Source organism: Bombus fervidus, chromosome 13, assembly GCF_041682495.2.
Source record: "Bombus fervidus isolate BK054 chromosome 13, iyBomFerv1, whole genome shotgun sequence".
Classification (NCBI taxonomy): domain Eukaryota; kingdom Metazoa; phylum Arthropoda; class Insecta; order Hymenoptera; family Apidae; genus Bombus; species Bombus fervidus.
Window position 1 is genome coordinate 3067445 of NC_091529.1, and position 20932 is coordinate 3088376.

The 20932-nt window shown below is 32.0% G+C and overlaps 1 protein-coding gene across 1 annotated transcript; it reads right to left on the reverse strand.

Moving 5' to 3' along the window:
* Window positions 1-403: 403 nt before the first annotated feature.
* LOC139993803 (uncharacterized) lies at window positions 404-14512 on the reverse strand. The gene is made up of 4 exons (XM_072015873.1): window positions 14356-14512; window positions 14093-14220; window positions 11826-12273; window positions 404-11209 (listed from the first exon to the last, which is right to left on the reverse strand). Exons 2-4 carry the CDS (start codon window positions 14122-14124, stop codon window positions 9548-9550), a joined length of 2142 nt encoding a protein of 713 aa, XP_071871974.1. The 5' UTR covers window positions 14125-14220; window positions 14356-14512; the 3' UTR covers window positions 404-9547.
* Window positions 14513-20932: the final 6420 nt, after the last annotated feature.

Sequence of the window (20932 nt, forward strand, 5' to 3'; positions counted from 1 at the left end):
GATCCATAAAAGAATTAGTTCTAATTAGCAATTAAAAGCAAAGCAACAAGTTTGATAAATGAACGACACAATGCGAGAATAGCCGATGGCAACCGAATACGCCAATGGTGTACAAACAAAGGATAAGCAAAGGACACCAACACCTATCTTCGCATCACATGATTTGGCAAAATTGGAATGTGTTATTGAATAACTTGTCGTTATTATATTATCTAAGTAACAGGCATGTGCCTTCGATAATAGAATAAAACATATAAATTTCGCAGCTAAGAATTATTGAAAATTTCTAACTTAATTCACAATTGCAATAATTGTTTCCAACGAAATAAGCCATTTATTTATCGTTCGGGTTTGTGCTATGACATCTACGTTAGAAACGGGATATTAAAATAAGTTTCGTAAATTGACAGAGAAACAAACAGTTTATTATTGCAGTATTTATTCTTACATTCTATCATAATACTGTGTAACATACAAGAAATGCACTTTAATGAAACCTACAGAAGAGAATCTGAATACAGAAATATTATTTAATATCATATATGCCACATTTTCCTTAAATTGTTCATCTTGTACGCTGCCTTATATAAATAATTTGTGTATGCTCTTTGTTCTTCTTGTTTCTACACCGGCGAAACCATAAATTGTATTTAAGCAGGAGCGATCCATAAAATAATTAATTCTAAGGTACTTTTAACAAATGTTAGTTGTTTCCTATCACTCACTGATGATTGCATAAAAATATTCACATTACATATAACTATTGATTTATTTTCCACTTTAAACAGTTGTGTCATGGACAAAGAAAAGAGAAAAATTTTTGTGTTACCTCTCTTTGGTCGTAAAAATTGGTAATTCTGCAGTAAAACGGCTTATACGATTAGACGACGAATATCTCTACCGCGTTCACTCTATGGATTCAAAATGGAGGACAACACAGAACAAAGGAAGCAAAACGATAACGAAGTATTCGTACAACTTTATTTCTCTAGTTGTACTGCTAATACTGGGATTTTCGTTTTCTTAAAATATCGTTTTAAAATAACATTTTCGTGTCAAGTGTGGTTATTATTCAAAACGCTAGAGATCTTCGTTTCTCTTCCTTTTTTTTGCGTCAGAATTCTAAAAATAAATATATCTGGATAATTGAAAACATTTTTCAAGTAAAGTATTACGTACAACAATGTTCGAATCATATTTCGATATTGTTATACTATAAAAAAAATATTAGTTTCAATATATCTTTGCACCTACCAAGAGTCACAATTAACGACAGAATAATTCCGACTAGATTACTTGTCATCTTTAACACATTCACTGCCAAGTTTATCATGGCAAGTGTACACTGTGATAGTTCCTTTGAATGTACTTTTACACAGTCAGTACAGAAGTAAAATTATGAAATATAAGGCAGCAGTGAATCTGTTAATAACGTGATAAGCGATCACTTTTTCTCATTCGTCCAGAATATTTTATGGCATTCGTTTATCCTCGAAAACAATGCTGTCCAAAATAAAGATACAATAACTTAAAAAACATGTTCCTCCTATTCGTCTCCTGTTACACCATATGGTATAGATTTCTAATATTATTACACTAAGCAGATATACAACAAGTACGTATTAACAAGAATAATTATCCTCTATTACAAACATTTAGCTTCTTTGTCCATTAGTAACAACCTTCACGAAAGACAAAGAAGCATTAAGTAGTGTCTCCAATTTTGATGGACAGCATTGCTTTGATAGAATATTTTCTTTCCTTTTTTAGAATCTATGTCTGTATATTTTTGTATATACAAACATATAGTATATTACATATATATTTATATTTATATAAAGAACTGATAAATGTATCTTTTTTACGCATAAAATTGACGCAAATATACATATATCCTTGCATGCCTCCTTCGTATATCCTTATATTCAACAAGAATGTAATCACGGTTGTATGCCGTCTTCTGTGCTGCAGTTCGAACAATTCTAGAGCAAACACTTCCTCTTATCTTAATTTATTCGAGGACGACCAAGGAGCGGTTTTTATTTTCTTGTTTTTGTTTTGGATCTAAGTGTTCGCAATCTTGTATACACATTTGATGAAAGTTGGCCGAGCTCTTTCATATTGTAAGGCGTGATGAATCAATGAAGCCGTAATAACAGAATACCTATTTGTTTTTTTTTTTTTTTTTGTTTTCTTTAAATGTTCGCCATTCCTGACATCATCGACGGTCTGAAATTCTCTTAACTTTTTCTGATCTCGTAGAAACGACTAAAATTACGCGTTACTACATTATCAAGTTTCTCGGTTTTTCTCTCCGCAATTTAGCATATTATATTTTTCTTAGCGTTTTTTATTTTATTTTTTCAAACTACTAGCTCTTTCTTTCCTTTTCTTAATACCATTTTCTTTTCCTAATGGGCGTTCAGAACAAACGCATCAACAAATGAACTATTACAACAACAGGAAGTCTACCGTGCTGTAACTGCGTTTCCTCGCAACGATCACGTTAATTCCTATAACATCTTTAATGTTTCTTTTTTTTAAATATCGTCTCGATGCGCTTCACGTCCCTATGAGAGGATCATTTTTCGTTTTTTACGATTCGCTGGAAGAAATAAGTGCTTAGTACCATTAGTGATATCACACAAATTATACCCATATTCGAATCCCCGTATTTGAACAATTTTCGACTCCAAGAATAAGTTTGGCAATATATTGAATACGAAATATTATGCGCTTTCAGAAAGACGAAGTACGACGGATTCGTATTTGTTTCACTACTCTGAGAACAATCATGAAAAATGCGAACATTTGCACACAAAAGAAAACAATGAATTACATTTACATTGTAATCGAAATCATTTGAAAAATTTAACCCTTTGCCTGATATATTTAATTTATGAAGTCTTTTACTATGAAATACTAATGAATTTTTAATGTTTGTTATGTAAAAAAAATATATATATATATACACATTACTAAATTATTAATATATAAATTAATTTGTTGAATATTCCAAATCTTTAGTTATTAAATTATCATGAAATTATCAAGTTATTAAAATACAATAAATAACTATTACTTTCTCAATGAAACAGGTAATCTTTAATATGTTAGTAATTTCAATGATTTTCAGTAAAAGGGTTAAATGTACATGAAAAAGAGACAATTTCTTTTATAATTACTTGGTTGTTCAGCAAGTAATTACAAAAGCTGAATACACATATACAAAACACTAGCATAATAATTATGGAAACAGGTGTACGCAGATCTAACAAATATTTTGTAATCTTCACAAAACATTAGAACATGATATATAAATTAAGAAATCAATTCGTACAGTGTACACCATCACAGAAATTTTTAACGTTATTCTGTGCACTCACTTACTGATCGATACAAATCTCAGTACACGTTTCTCTAATGGAATCATCGTAGTTTAGACGAGATGTATAAGATTTGTTGATTCGAAGATCTCAGCACACATTAAGATCGATTGAAGGTACCGTGTTTTTTCCCGTTGTTTTAAATAGCCCAGGCTTAAATATGTACCACCATTAAAAGACGCATTTTTTAAAAATGATAAATATCTGGATCGTAAACTGTATTTACATCACACAGTTTCGTAAAAGCTTGCACAGTAAATTTTGTTGTCGTGCAGTGTGCAGTGTTCGACACTCATGCATACACTAACAAGTCTACGTTCGACATTAGAAAAGAAACTAAATTTATTACTATTAAAGTTAAAGAAAAAAAAACAAAAAAAAAGAGGAAACAAACAAACGATATTACCGTTTATATAGTGAACGGTATCACTTTTCATAAGAAACAATTAATCATTTTTCACGCATATTTCACAACATCAACAAAACAGAAACACATTAATATTACAGATAAATAATGAGACTAATGATATAAATTTAGTTTTCCTAAAATTAATCTTAATATCGTATTCGCTTCTCCATTTCGAGATCGAATTATTTTGGAACTTACATAGCGGAAGAAAAATATTTTTCGCGCATAAGATTGACCCATGACATGGAATCGTCGTCAACGAACGATCATCAATTTTTAAGTAGTACATTTCTTGAGAAATTGATGAAAGGTAATGGTAATGTTACGGCAACGACCGTGACATAGTCGCAGAAGTAATTACAGACTTGGCAATGCACACATGTAACTACACCAATAAAATATTCGCAAGTTTAGCTTTGTTTCTCTAACCAAACAGAACGATACGCAGATAAAATGTGGGAAAATAATTGTTTGACTCATCTTAGCAAAATTTAAGCTGCAATTCATTCACGTTACAAAGAAGAATGCAATATAGGAACTATCATGAAACGGATTGTATTGTTGTTGTTGTAATGTCCCTTTTTATTTCACGAACGATCTAATTGATAAATCGAAAAGAAGCGAAACGTGGCAAGCAATCGTTAGAAACCAAATTAACGATTTTTCTTCTTGTTTTTTTCCTTTTCTTGATCGAATCCTTTCTTCGATTCGAATCGAGAGACGAAAATCGCAAAATACAGAAGAAAGAAAAATAGGAAACCAGATTCGTGCAACTATTCCAACACCTACGAAAAGTAAACGCGAAATATCTGGCGAATTTCTCATCATGAAACACCGAAGATTAATTAATTCTCGATATGAAAAGAAAATGCACAATACGAACACGCACCCGTTATCGAACTATAACATAATAGTACCGTCCCCATACGGCACTACCGACGTAAAACATATTGTTATAATTAATAATGTACAAATAGTCTATCTGTAGTCTACATAGTATACGAACGTATCTGCGGCTGCTAAACCTGTGTATAAGTTGGCGAGATTCAGTCTTCACATATAAAGGAGAATAGTACTCTTCTTCATTTTTTTTTTTTTTTGTTTAACATTATAATATGCACATTTATGTTTATAATAATAAAAATGTTTATGTACGCGATATCACAGCGTTCAGCATTAATCATTAAAAAGGTACTCATGTTCCCGAGGCTATGTGTTAGTATCATCAACGATCGTACGGCACAGAAAACTCGACGACATTAATCGTTCATTCGTCGGCTTATATTTGCGTGGAGAACATTGTGCCAATTATTGTTTCGTTGATCCTTTTTTTTTTTTGTTTTCCTTTTTGTCGAGGGGAAAAAAATATATTAGTACGCGAACAGATAAAAAAAATTGTAAGTTCGATCAACTAGCATAATCTGGATCGGAGTGCTTAATGCAAACGTGAAGATTCCACGAGAATATGTCGTTTCCGAACCCTTTTGTCTTTGATTAACAGACGGAAGGCGCGTCACAGATATTTTTGAAAAACCACCCCTCACCCACCCACACCTTCGTTCGGCGTTTATCATCATCGTTGGTGATTGATTAAAAAAATATACACGGTTTATTAGAAATATATCCTAGACCGAGACGTTCGAGTTCATCGATATTGCAAGAGTTTATGGAACACTTTATGAAAGTTCCTTTTATGCTCTTCCATGCTTATAACAATAAAAGGAGCAAGATCTTTTCGGGGAATCTCTCGGTATTAACTAAAGATGACTGGATCTCGTAAGAAGTTACGTTAAAAGTACGATTCAATGGACGTTCCCTAACAACGCGTCGAAACGAAATTATAATACAAAAAAGAAAGAATGAATAATTGTCGTCGACTAGTAGGAAGAAATAATAATTCGAAGATTCGATTTTGATCCCTAGAAGTAAAATTATACCGCATGCCCTACCATGCGAAAAATACGCATCCATTTTTTAACAGTCCCCGTGACACTGGACTTAGTACGAATACAAGTGAGCATAAGATTTATAATTGTTCATTAAAGTAAATAATAAAAAAACAAGTACAAAAGAAAAATTAACAAAAATATTCATAGCTGAGCAGTACTGAAGTTTCACGGACTTCTTTGCTAGCAACAAACACGTAAGTATTAGAAGACTATATCTTAACAAACAGACATACAAAATAAAAAGAAACAGTTTCACGATAATTGAAAAAAAAAAAAAAAAGAAACACGAACATCATGTTTACGCTTTTATATAATCGCGTAGGAGATGAAATTGTCGGACTACATAATGAAACGAAAAAATAAGACTTAAGATATTTATGAATAGAACGCTCAGAAATAATAGAAGTTTTCCAATCTTCCAATTCCTTTCTATCTGTTCTTTACCCTGACAATACACGAATTCACACGGCAAACGCAAAAAATAAAAGAATAAAAGGAATACTGATCTTTCGTTTTTTCCTAACAACTTTCGTTCCTCTTCCCTTAAAGTAGACAGCGAGCTCTCGCAGTACACGTCATTTAGGATCACATGATTTGTATACCATGTATAAAACTGATAAGATACGTTCCTTATTTTAATTGTGATGCGCGATAGGTAGATCTATAAATATGCTACATCTTACATATCACAGAGCTACGCGTACACCCACTATCAATTTTCAAAATGCAAGCTGCATTTCGCTAAAATGTTTGCTTTGTTCGGAAGAAACATAAAAACGCAAAGTTCCTTACGTTACTGTCAATTGAAATGTAAAAGATATGAACCCTTTGCTGCCCAATGTTCGGTGTTTGTCCTGTGTCCACTTCGTTTGTACTTCGAGCCAAGTATAACATAAAAATTTCTAAGAAAGATTGTAGAAAAGATATGCATATTCGAATTTCATTCAGTCATCGATTTTCATTCTCACCTTCATCTCATCTTAATTTATGGAAACAAATGCAGCACAGCTGAAAGGGTTACAATTCTGAGGCTTTCTGAAACATTTAGAAGTCTACACTATTGGAATAGAAAACAGCCATGTTATAATATTGCTGCCCTCAGAGAATGTAAGATTCTGACAAGTTTTAAACCAGAGTTACGGAAGCAATTGTTCAGTCTCGAACTGAGTGTAATTCTCATCTGGTTGAACAAGTGTCTTGAACTTATAGCAGCCTTTCTGCTCTCCAACAACCCAACTATCTTCTTCGATTGACTCAGGAGATAGTGAAAGTTTAAAAACCTAGATTGAAAAAAAGAAATATTAATAAATAAAACATAACTTCAATTCATCTATTAAATTCTCACAGATCACAAAGTGTATCTAAAAGCCTCAGTAATTGGTAAATGCACGAAAGATACATCGCTTGCAATATAATGGAATTCCAAGATGTACAGTTGCACTAAGATAATGTCTGCTATTTGGAGTAGACCATATATTCTAACTTTACAACGAAACTATAATCTCTGAAAAAAAGAAATGTTAGTATCTTTCTGACCAATTGTGACGAAAAGATAGATTCGAAGAAAAATTCAAAGCGATAGATGATTTAATAGAGGGCGTACGCAATGTATGAGTATTCAGAATTGTCTAATACTCGTAGCATACGCTTCCTATTATTTATATCACTATTCATTCTGACAACGCAATGTGTTGCAGTCAGATCAACACAGTAGGAGCGTAAGCATTCACAATGTTCAAAAGGGCAAATACAAACAACATACCGCGAATGCCTAACTTCTGCTCGCGACCCCACCACAAACAACATTTTAAATGTATCCGATTTATCGGCTCAGCAAAAGAAGAATATAAAGACTACCACGTGGAAACCTAGAAACGAATCGACAGAGTTTTTTTTCTCAATCTCTTTTATCGAGCAAAATCCGCTTGAAGTATGCGTGTGACGTGCGGTTTTTTGTGAATCAACCGGAAAATGGTATTGTGCACACGTACTGCTTCACAACATTTTCTACTGTGCGTAATTAAGTAACGAACTGTGAGACCGTTTCACGAAAGCGTTACGTATAATTATCACAATAATGTCGTTCGCAAACGAGTCCTTGCTCGAGTGTATATTTCGAGTCTTGCATTCTTCTCTGTTGGCTCTTTTTTTAGTTTCTTTGCTATTCGTTTGTTCGAGTAGTGACGTGTACATAGTAATCTGGAGGCCCGCAAAAAATTCGCTATGCGCTGTCGATAAACGGTTTCGTGCCTTCTATCACGGCATGAATTTATATTTTCGTTTTTCTCGCATCCTTCATATATCACATGAAATTTTCTCGAGGGTCGCTTCGTAATGGCCATAGCGATATACATATACAACACATGGATCGTTACCATATATATAAGTTAAAAACTCTTTCGTCACGCGTTTCTTTGTTCAATATACATACGTTCACGGCAGCGCATTACTTTTTATAGCTTGAACGTTTCGATAGAAAAATGTCTCTCGGATAGTTTGAATCATTCCCTAAAAAATAGCAATAATTTCAGTGAGCACGAACTAAAAAACAGGTACAACTAAATTTTATTCGATTCGCGGCCAGCCTGGCGCGTGCACCTATACATTGTACACGGTCGCGCAAGGACAAGACCACTCAGTGGCCAATTGCATAAACATCAAACAACAATGTTTCTCTTACTTTTTTTTATCTTCGTATAATCATTCGTTGGTTTAACAACAAATTACTTTCGATATATATTATAAAAATAAGGTATCAAACTTTGCGCCGAGGTACACAGCCATTGTGACTACATGCTTAATTTAAGTTGTCCCCTAAAGCCCAAGTTTTCCTTTCTCTTACCCATTACCGGTTTCACACTTTGAATTTGTTCCAAAGACACCGGTGTCCAGGATAGATCTCGAAGTACTCACTTTTGTACGCTATATAATTATGCTGGGATTTATCGTTCATCAAAGTTCTTTAATTTTGATGAGATTTAACCATTTCACCCTCTATTATCAAAGAGACACAAACACCCGGTCTCATTACAGAACAGAGGACACGATGTTTCTTTATATTTGTCGTGTGCTTTGTAAAAACGGGTGTACGGCTTAATTTTTATGCAAAAGGCCTTACATTTTGAAGAGCGTTGCCTGTACATACGTATATATATGTATATATATATATATGCAAAATATAAATAAATTATCAAATATGAAAACGTTAACCCACGCCCCTTCTATACGTTTCGTGCATTTCGGGAAAGCATTAAACGACGTTTACATAGTTTTATCGCAAGAAGATTAATTACTTTTCTTAAGGATATGACCATAGCTATAAGCCTATATTTGCTGGTCATATTCTACATCCAGTATTAATTATATCAATGTATCATTGCTAAATAACTACTACTACTTCAAAGAACTCGACTGGAATGTGCCTCATGGATTACCGATTCGCAATAATTAATTTTTTCAATTTTTCTTTTTCCTTATTCTTTGGAACTTTTCACAGTATTAGTTCAATTTTTATATTCACCAATAAAGAACAATAAATTATTCGACTATACTATCTCTATCTACGTTCCCTCTTTCTTTCAAAGGAACCCAAGTAATTTATTCCTCGTTATAAGTTTTAATCGGCACTATTCCAGAAAAAAAATAATAAATGACAAAGAAAAGAAGAAAGATTATGGTACTTATATATTCAAAAGAGACCCAACCATCTACACAAATAGTAATATTTAGTGGGCCCAATATAAACAGGAAAATCCAATTTTTTACTTAGCCTGCACTCTTACCGATTTATACCTTGAAATGCGTCACTGCTGTACCGGTGTAGGCGGATAAGGATAAGTATACGGCGGCACAGCTTGGAACTGGCTGTATCCCATCGATTGGTATGCGCAGGCCCCGGTATTCGGTGGTGGACGATTTGTCTGGAAAAACTTATTGTTTACAAGACTCTGCATTCCTGAATCTGTGTGTCCACCAGCAGATGGCATCATGAATGGAGGTGGCATAGAATACACGCTTTGTCCTCCAGCTGTTTGATTAGTGCTGTATGCGTTCTGGCGATTATGGTAACGATTACTTTGGAAACCACCTGTTCTTCCATGGTATCTAGGTATATTTGCATTCTGATAGCTAGCTTGGTAACTATTGCTAGTTTGACAGCTGTTGGTATAAGTATTCGATTGTCGTTGATGTTGTTGCTGTTGATGCTGTTGGTGTTGTTGTTGCTGTGACTGTTGTTGGTGTTGCTGATAATTAGATTGGAAAGTATTCTGACGGTTGGTCTGGTATGCATTTTGTTGGCGTACAACAGTCCTCTCTTGACTGTTACCATTATGTTGAGTACTTTGAACATGTTGAGCCTGCCAATTGTTTGAAATAGGGCTGCTATTGTTTCGCGGACTTCCAGTTGAACTACTATCCTTATTAGAGCGAGAGTGACTCCAACGTTGGCGGCCCTTACCATACGCAGGTTTTATCGAGTTTGCTAAATCTGCCAGTTGGGGGTTTATTGTCTGACCAGCTTCTTCCAGAACGGAAATCAGTTCCTTCGCTTGTCTAGCGTTATTAGGCGTAAAGTAAGCATATGCTGTACCTGCACTTTGACAACGTCCAGTTCTCCCTATTCGGTGAATATAATCCTCAGAACTGTTCGGGTAATCGAAATTAATTACATACTTTACGTCTTCGACATCCAAGCCACGAGCAGCAACATCAGTAGCAACAAGGATCATTGTTTTTCCGTTTCTGAACTCGGATAACACGTAATCTCTTTCAGGTTGTGATTTGTCACCATGAATAGAGATAGCTGGCCAACCCTCTCGTTTAATAGCTTTGGTGATGTCGTCCACCTTCTTTTTCGTTTCAACAAAAATAATCATCTTGCTTCCTCTGTCTTTGCCAATTTCTCTCAATAGACCTGAAAGTTTCGTTTCTTTCTCGTGCTCTTGACAAATCTCTATGATCTGACGAATATTGTGATTGGCAGCCAATGTCAGAGAACCTATGTTAATTTGAATGTAATCTGAGAGGAAATCTTCAGCCAAAGCTTGCACTTCTTTGGGCCATGTCGCGGACCACATCAATACCTGTCTATCAGGTCTAATTTGTTCAATGATCTTTCGAATTTGCGGCTCGAATCCCATATCCAACATTCTATCTGCCTCATCCAATACAAGATATGTGCATCTGCGCAAGTTCGTGGTTCCCTTCTCGAGGAAATCGATCAGTCTACCGGGAGTTGCGATACATATCTCAACGCCGCGCTCTAAATCGCGAGCTTGAGGTCCTTTCGGGGAACCACCGAAAATGCAAGTGTTACGAATGCACGAGGAGGAACCAAAGTCCCTAGCAACGGATTGAATTTGCTGAGCTAACTCTCTTGTTGGGGCAAGTATTAAGACGATCGGCCCCTCTCCCCGGTTCAAACGTGGTTGATTATTAATGTGTACGGTTGCTGGTAAAATATACTGAAAAATATCCACAACAAAATTCTCTTAACATTTATCTAACTAAAAACATTTTGCCTCAATACCTTGTAGAAAGTGTGTATTTTAATCCTAAACAAAATAAAGTTCTATGCTCTCCTTTTTAATACTTATATATTATTTCCTTAATGATTTATAGTACCAAATTAAAACTTTTAATTGATATATATATACACAGGATATCCTACTAACTCTGTTACAAGGCGATATATTTGTTACTATTAATATATCAAATAATACCAGAAACATTACAATACTCAAAAATGTCAAAAGAATAAATTGTTTGATTTGGAGCGACAAACATTATGTTAAACAATAATTTCTTTTCAAATATTTTTTAATACACTTCGGACTCTCTATAAAAAAAATTATTAATCTGCTTATATTGAAGAACTATTAGTTTTGTAGTTATTTTAACTTGTGTTATATAACTAAATATTATAGTCAGCTCATAAATCTCACAAATACAAATACTATACTAATTATTATATACTCAATAAACAATGAAATGTCAAATACATTATTATAATTACTATCTCTTGAGACTGAAATATTTTAAAAATTTGTATATATAAATAAATTATATTAAAATACGTACAGCTAGAGTTTTTCCAGATCCTGTTTGAGCAATTCCAACTAAGTCGCGTCCACTAAGTGCTATTGGCCAGCCCTGTGCCTGAATTGCTGTTGGTTCAGCAAAGCCCTGCTTTCTAATCTCTTCCATCACATAATCTGGGAAGTTACTTTCTTCGAATGCTTGAATTGGAGAAGGAGTATTGTTTCCTTTTACAGTGATTTCTTTACCAATGTGATATTTGGTAACTTCATCGGTTGATCTCTTTAAAACATTGATATGTGGAATATATAAATTCTTTGTGATCACTGGTAATTTAGCCAGATCCCATATAGGCTTCTTCAATGAATCTCCAGGAGTTCTTCTTTGGACTTGCTTCTTAAGTGACTTCTCTTTCTGTTGCTGTTGGCTGTTCCAATATGTTCCTCCTCCATTACGATTGCTAGAGTCTCTACTTCCCCTGGGTCTGTAACTAATTTTTTTTTTAAATTACTTTCAAGTGGCATTAACAGTGTCTTAACATATGTTGAATATTCGCTACATAATGAGTTTATAAACCATTGATATGGAACAATAAATGATATTCAACATGAAATATACAATAAACATACACTACTGTGCAGAAATATTTGGACATTTGGTGCAGTCCAACCAAAATACTGATATTTTCATTACATTTTCAAAATTATTATGAAAGAATATTTTTCTGCTGTTAATTGTTACATCTTGCTACAGCTGAGATCAGATATTGTGCTAAATTAAAAAAAATAAACTAAACTTAACAAAAAAGGTAAAGTAAAGTAAATTAAAAAGGACACTAAGACAAAGGAATATACTTGCATTAATCAAGTTTCATATTTATCTCTAACAAATAGATTACACCATATAAAGTCTATAAAAATTTTCAGAACATGGTTGGAAACACATATTCCAATCATTTTAACATCTCAACATTGAACAGATACTCTTAAGTCACTTAACTGAAGTATTTCCATCAAAACAACTTTCTTGCGCCTTTACTTTTTGCTTCTTTATTTATATTAAACACATTAACTGTTGTTTTTATCAATATCTACTAACTGTATATGACTAGCTGATAATATCACAAATAAAAATTAGATTAAAGAACTTAATTTAAAACATACTTCACATATTTTTAATAATTTAAAGGTGTCTAAAGGCTTATATATGATAGTGTAAAGCATCTGCTTAAACTCAATTAAAACCCTATAAAACATAATAACTTTCTGAGATTTTTGGGAAGTTATAGAAATTAATTTATTAGATGAAGTGTACAAAAATTTTGAAAAAGTTCCAACTGATCGAAACCGCGAGAAAGATAGTAAAGGCCGCTTTTTACAATCTTTTTATCTGAGTTTATAATGAAAATTTAAAATATACATTTTATAGATTTATTTCAGCTATACACATGTTAAAAATTTCATCGAAATCGATTGATACAGAAACAAGCCATACGCATCAAAAGGTATAAGAACGTAGATTTATTACAGTTATAGAACGAAAGTCGTAAAAAATTGCGATCTTTAACCGCCGTTTGTAGCTCATAGCATTGTTACTCATTTCAATGAAATCTTCAACATGTATATAATTGACAAGAATCTACAAAACGTACTGTTTAAATTTTCATTATAAAATCACATAAAAAATTTGTAGAAAGCAAACTTTACTTGTTTCTTCGCGATTTCTATTAATTGCAACTATTTCAAAATTCTTTTTGGCACGTTATCTAGTAAACTAATCCTAATTTCTCCAAAAAATTCAAATCGTTTGGTCCAATTCTTAAAATTATTTTGTTTTAAAAAGTGTGCCAATATTAATGTGTTTCATTGTATGAAGCATATGTAACAAGATAGTATGATATAAAAATCAATAAGATGGTGGCTTGATACAAGGATATCAGGTAATACATATTATTACAAAAATAATTTTTATTCTTTACTTTTGCGATTGTCAGTATCTTTTCATTAGATAATGACAGCGCCATTTTATTTTTTTAATGTCGCATTTATTTTTATTAAAAAATAATACAATACATCTTTAACGTACGCAAATTCCGTTCTACCATGTTTCGGAATAATGAATTTTCATAAGATACGAGATTGTTAATTCGATTCATAATTAAGCAATTCGGCAAAAGCTGCGGTCGAGAATATCCACGAACAAAATGGTGAACACCATGTCGCAAAAAAAAATTTCTCCAGTTTCAACATTCCACAACGTATGGTATTGTCATATTGCACGTTTAAAAGACAGAATTTAACGTAACATACCTGGTACGATTGGAATAACTGTTGTTATACATTTCGGCAAAAGTTCGGAAGAATCTGCTGACAAACTACCAGTCCCGTAAGAACGATCTTCGATTTTTCGGGAACTATGTCAGTTGTACCAGTTATACCTGCGATAAAAAATAATTATACAAGAAAACTAATAAAACAAAAATATGAACGAATATATTTATTTCGTAATAATCTTATGCCGAATGACAAAAGTATTCGAATGAAAAAAGCTAAGAATATTCGGACGAACTTACCCTGCAAGACCCGGCGAGCAGAGCAGTAATGGCTGACAGGCACTGGGAAGACGGAAACGGGCGACTGGGCAATGTTTCCGTTTCTCGTCATGCAAGTTCCACGCACACATAGAAACGACGTCCGTTCATTGGTTCGTTCTTTTGTAAAATCGTGATGCTAACACGTTGTCCAATAGTAACACGACAGAACAAATCAATAAATTCCAGTGTGATATATTTACCGAACATAAAGGCACGTACTCATGAGAGTAACGACGTAAAGTAAAGTGAAAATTGAACTGAGTTGGAAACGGTCATACGATTTCCATCGTATTAAAATTTGGTAATAATAAGTTAAAAATTTCATGCAAGCATTAAAAAAGACCTTTTCATTCAAAAAATAATATAAACAATGGATGATATTCATATTGTAATCCATATTATAAGATATATATATATATTCAACATTATATTCCATATTATTTTTGTCCATAAGAAAAGAATTAAATTGAGATGATACTAAATTAATAATTAAAGTCATAGTAGATTGGATTATATATAAAACAGGAACTTTTTAGAGAAAAATGGAACATTGCAAACAGAAAAATTCTTTTATTGTTATACATACATATGTGTGAAACTATAGAGATATAAAGATAGAGTGCATGAACGAGATGTAAAGACGATATAGCTATAAAAAGAGAATGTGCCTTACAGGTAAATATGTAAGTGTAGCACCGATCAACGAGCGGCATTATTTGTCAATGATGGAAGGGGCCTCTATGTAACGTTTTTTTTTTCATTCTCATATCGCATCCACTTACACGATAACATAGTAACGTATGTTTTATATGACTGACGTACTGTATCTTCATATATACTTTAACCTCTATGTATGAAACTAGTTGCTGCTACGTAGCTTTCTTACTTATACGTATAAATTTGCATCTTCAATACAAGTAGAGCAAGTAAGTGTTAGGGATATTATTGAAGCAGATTATAAAACAACAGGTTCTCGTGCATATGTATTAGTAGAAGAGAGGTCGCCAAACGCATCTTTTGCATAATAATTAAAGAGAAAAAGGTTAATGTTTGACCTTCAAAATTTTCTTATTGTATTCTTTCCTGTACCTTTCTTTTAATCATATTTAGAATTTGAACATATTGTAATGAAAACAGCATCTTAAAAGCTTTGTTTCACCACTTAATTTGAAAACCATAGGTGTATAAAATTTGGTTAGTTTCATTTTAATTCGAATAATATTTACAGCATTATTTATATAAAATCAAATACGCAATTACTAATATATATATATATATATATATATATATATATATATATATATATATATATAAGATCGTTTCTTAATTCATATTTCTTAACCGAAGCAAAGGAGTTTCTCAGTTCATTTAAATATTGATACTTCTCCAATAACTATATAATACATACGAATACATATTATTTGATCTAAAATGTCATAGAGATTATGCACAAAATATCTTACATGTATAATCAGATTTGATTCGTCAGTTTAGCTAGGCAATTGTGACCAAGTAAATGTTACAAACGAAACTAGATGCGACCTAACCTTTCTTGGCATTTGAATTCTGCATCTAATAAGTACTCTGTGATATTAAATTTCTGATAAAATTTTATCTATTATCTTGACAAATATTCAGTTATATCAAAAATATTACATGATACCTAAAATACATGTACATTATTATTATAAATATACAGAGGAAGTTCATAAAAATTAAGACAAGACATGATATGTAACATTTATATTATTAATTTAAATGAATAATATAATATTATAATAGATATACTATACGATATTATTTACTTACATATATATCAGATATATTCTATACCGTTACATAGTCAAGATGATCAACGAAAATTTCAATAATCCAAATATTGTCCACGATATTCTTCTATGACCAGTCGCCTGTGTTTAATGAATAAATCTTTGAAATTCACTAGCGTGATCCAGAATAAAAATAAAATAATCTTTTAAAAATATCCCACCTTGGTCGATGTGATTGGAAATGAAATCTGAATCGATAATGAATCGTTCCCATCGATTATGAAGCATGATTAATCACCACTGTGCAAGCGCTGTAATAATAAAACTCGGTATTCCCAAGTTCTTCTTTAAAACTAAACACAATTGAAATTGTATCCAGTCCTTACTTGACGTACGTATATTTGCATATGTCGATTGCCTTTTTCGTGTAAACACGATTTTCCTTTTAAGTTGTGTAACGCTCTGTTATCGTATAATATTTTGTAGTATACGCAAGAGTGCACCATTTTCCATATGTTTTTTTCCTCCTATGCAAATTTCTTCCTCGAAACTATACAGCTTCCATCGAGACAAAGAACTTTGCGATTCGTTTCTTATTACGTACATAAGTTCCTTCTAAGCCAAATACGATTTCACATAATTTGCATCGTCACTTTCCAAATTAGTCCCACGCATTGTGAAATTTCGTGACACAACTTCCTATCAGCGCTCGAAAGAAATTATATTTTTAGATTACGGACGTTTACCTAAATTTAGGTTTTTATGTATATCATTGTGAATATTATCAATGTATAATATATAATACATTATAAGTATTAATATAACTTTTTATATCGACCAGTAATATAAAAGTTAAAAATGAGTAAGTTTCGAAGAACGAATGAAAGAACGAATAAATGGGAAATAATCGAATAAGGGATTAAAATCGAATAGTATTTAAATGAGCTTTAATTTGAATAAAATGTCATTCTGAAATAACGCACCCTATGCTGCCTTTGGCCCCAGCAAAAAGAAAACAATCATTTGCGTGACAAACGGTAGAGATACTGACACAGTTACAGAGGCAAACGTGGTGCTAATCGATTTTCTATTTATATGAATGGCGACTAATTATCAGCAGAATCTTTCCTGCGGGCTTCGTGATCCTTATCGGTTTTGTCGATTGTTGCGGCTGAATTCGAGGCGCGTGGATAAATCATGTAATGCTATCTAATGGAATAGGTATGCATAATTGAAAATAAAAGAAGTTCCGTGATTCCGTTCCGATGATCCTCGCAATCATCGATTGTTCGAATTTCCCGATCGCGTGTAATTAGTCACTTGTCCAAAAGAGATTCATTCACGTTTAATTCTGAGCATAAACTGTCAACTACTATCAATTTTGGCAGTACTTATTGGAGAACATTTATAAATTATGAGTAGACTGCAGATTTGTACGTATTTAAGAAATTATTTTAAATACAAAAATTGGACTATAGACTTGGCGAATTTCACTATTTCATTAACGATGACATTGTTCATCTGCGATTATTTCAAACATGTTAGTTATTCACTTTTATTAATATTAGTTATTACTGGTATTAGTTGATAAATTATTACGCAAGAGAATCCTAATCAAATGAAAGAATTTTCGGATGGCAATCTAATTAGAGCATAGATTTTTTAAAAGTCAAATTTGATAAAACAATTAAATTAAATTTAAGAAAATTCCAAGATAGTAGTATACCAAATGACGGAAAATATTGTCTTTGTAGAACTTTTAATGTAAATAAAGATCACTTTTTTAGTTCTAGAAGCCTTCTAATTTTAAAAGGTTGCAACCCACACCTCTGTTCAATAAATTAAATTAAATTTATGATATAACATTATATTATAGTTATTTATAATTAAATTATAATATAATATTAAGACTTTTAGTATAAACTATATATAATTTATATAATGGTATACTTTATATTATATTACGAAAAATACCTGGAATATGGAACTATTTTTTAAATATAATTGAAATATATATGTATACCTTATTATCTAAAAATATAATCTTCGTGTGTGGATATTAATAACGGTCACGCAATTCTAGTGATCGTATATCTTTTATTTGCTGCAAACAAAAAGGGGCTGACGAAATAATATTTGCTCTTTTATGACCTTGCTACCTTTTTTTAAATCGATAATAATGGAACAAATATTAAATTTGATCTTATTTGCAGCCTTCTTTATCTTTTTTTCATAAAATATCACCTTTTCGTATAATAATACTTCAATTCGACATTTATATTATTCTATCTATAAAAGAAATCAAACACTTTGAGAAACGAGCTCGCGGTTATTTTTTCGACTGAAAAACGTCATTGAATAAAATTCTGGCAGATCTTTTGTTTTCAAATGCGTCATTGGCACATGGTATTAATCAAAATCTCAGAATTAGTTTCTCCAAGAAGATAGCTCACTCATGTATGATCATATCTATTGGATGTATTACTGTTTAACCGTGATATCTTGTTTTCACTGCTGAATCGATATTTAGAAAAATTTATAAGTACATATAAAGTGACATGATTCTACACTTTAAGTATTTATTTCTCGAGAAAATGATTTGCTACTATTGAAAAGGATGATAAATACGATTCCAGCAATGACCCTTCTTTTAAATCCACCCTTGGGAAAACCCACATCTACGATTACCTTATACTTTTTCAAGTGTTATTCAAGCTATTCAAACAAATCGTATTTATTATTCCGAAATTGTCTGTTTATACAGAGGTGAGAGACACATTATTAATGTAAAAGTAACTTAAAAATTCAATGTGAAAATTCAGTGTGTCAAAATTAAAAATAATAAAATTGGATCGAAGGCTTTACTTTTTAGGAAATTGAGTTATACAATTTGTCAAATATCATTCATTAAGAAAATTCTTTAATAAAATTAATTTATATGTCAAAGGTTACCAAAAAGTGTGTAGCGGTATTATTACAAAAGATTAAGATATTGTAACTAGATATACATAATACGATTGAATTTTTTTTTAAGGATTTACGACTCAATCCTCACTGTGAATTAATTGTTATTCTGAAAATTATTAATGTAACGATTTATATATGTCCTGATTTAGAAATACAATTTAGATGTTTACAATTTGACCCTTATCGTCAGTTACCTGAAGAAATTAAACACACAGTTAAACCACAAAATTAGTTGATGCTCTACGAAACGTTAAAAGCTATGTGATATTCTTATTAATTATGTTACTAAAATAATAAGATACAATGGGCGTTTATGGCTTCCCCTTTATCGCATATTTTTGTTGGGAAATCCACTGATATATGACGCATGAAGTTAATTCATATTTGGCAGATTATTAAAAATTGTGTAGTGTTATTACCCATTAAAGATAAATAAATTGAGGCTTTATAATTCAATTTCCCTATTTGGAAATATATATATAGGAACTATAAAATATAGAAACACGAAGAAGTTTGGAGAAACATTCGATAACAAGTGATGACTTTCCCAAGAAATATGAAGCGGCTACAAAAATTTCGTCGTTGTTGTTTCAGTGGAGATAACGCTCTGGAGTTTGAATGTGTGATAAAGTGTTTGACTGGTTTGCTTGTTTTTGCTATTGCATGATATCTATCGAAATGTTGAAAAATGTCCGATGAATGTTTTTCTTCGACTATCGAAGGTTTACCTCACATATTTTTCACATAATTTTTCAATTAACAGCATCCTAAATGTTACGATAACTCTATTATATGCCCTTGGCGCACCTTCTTTTGGCAAGGACAGGGATTGGGATTTTCCGAAAGGTTTTGGTACCTCCAGTTCAGAAAATTCGGCAATCTGTATTGTCACATGCATAGATGTCTACATATGTCAATGCAATACTCCTTCTAAATTACACTTCGTAAAACTTGTTTAAAACAGTTTCTGATTTTTTATTGGAAGTTGGAATATTCTATTCGAATGTCCACCTGTACAACCTTACTATAAACTAAGACCTCACACTGTTCCTCTGTGGGTTTTTCTGTCGAAATAAAATTAATCTCTTTTAATTCGTGTACTGCGCAGAACGATTATAGCTTATCATCGCTAATACGAAATATCATGGCTATATATAACAGAAAAATAATATGCATAAAGTAAATAACAATATGTATACATTACAGAAAAATGTAAAATATCAGTAACAAATTTTCTCAGAAAAAAGCTTGCGTGTGTTGAATAAATTTTTGTTAAATAATTGGCAATTAATCTAGGTATTCTTTATTTCTTGGGAAATAAGCAAACCAATCCAATTATCATAAGCATTTATTATTTTAAATAACCTTTATGTAATATTGACTCATGCCAAACTTAACGCCCCTGTCTCCTAAATGCTCAAGATATGGCTCAAAGTAAAGTCTTGTATAAACGCTACTTTATCCAAAAATAAATAAAAGATAGAAAATACAATACATATGCAATACATTAAGGATTATGAAAAGGAGCTGATTCAAGAAATGAACGACCTGCCGAAAACAATAAGAAAGAAATAATAAGAATTTACCACAGTCAATAAACAAAAGAAAATTTGAATCGTCATAAGCCAATCATTGCTCGGATCAAGTCTTGTATAATAAGAAGTGGATCCAAAATATGCAGAATTGAAATAAAGAAATTGGAGTTTGTCTTTCAAATTGATTTTGAAAATCTGCTAAATATGTATGCATTTGTAAGTGAGATGAAATTTATAGAACAAACAGGAAATCATTTCACCAAAAATGTAGAAAATTGATTTTTG

Bases quoted from the DNA above. Each gene is read 5' to 3' on its own strand.
- LOC139993803 (XM_072015873.1), bottom strand. From the start codon at position 14,124: ATGTATAACAACAGTTATTCCAATCGTACCAG. The intron at 12,274-14,092 runs GTATGTTACGTT...AAAAAAAATTAG, and splicing joins AGTTATTCCAATCGTACCAG to TTACAGACCCAGGGGAAGTA. The intron at 11,210-11,825 runs GTACGTATTTTA...GATATTTTTCAG, and splicing joins GATCTGGAAAAACTCTAGCT to TATATTTTACCAGCAACCGT.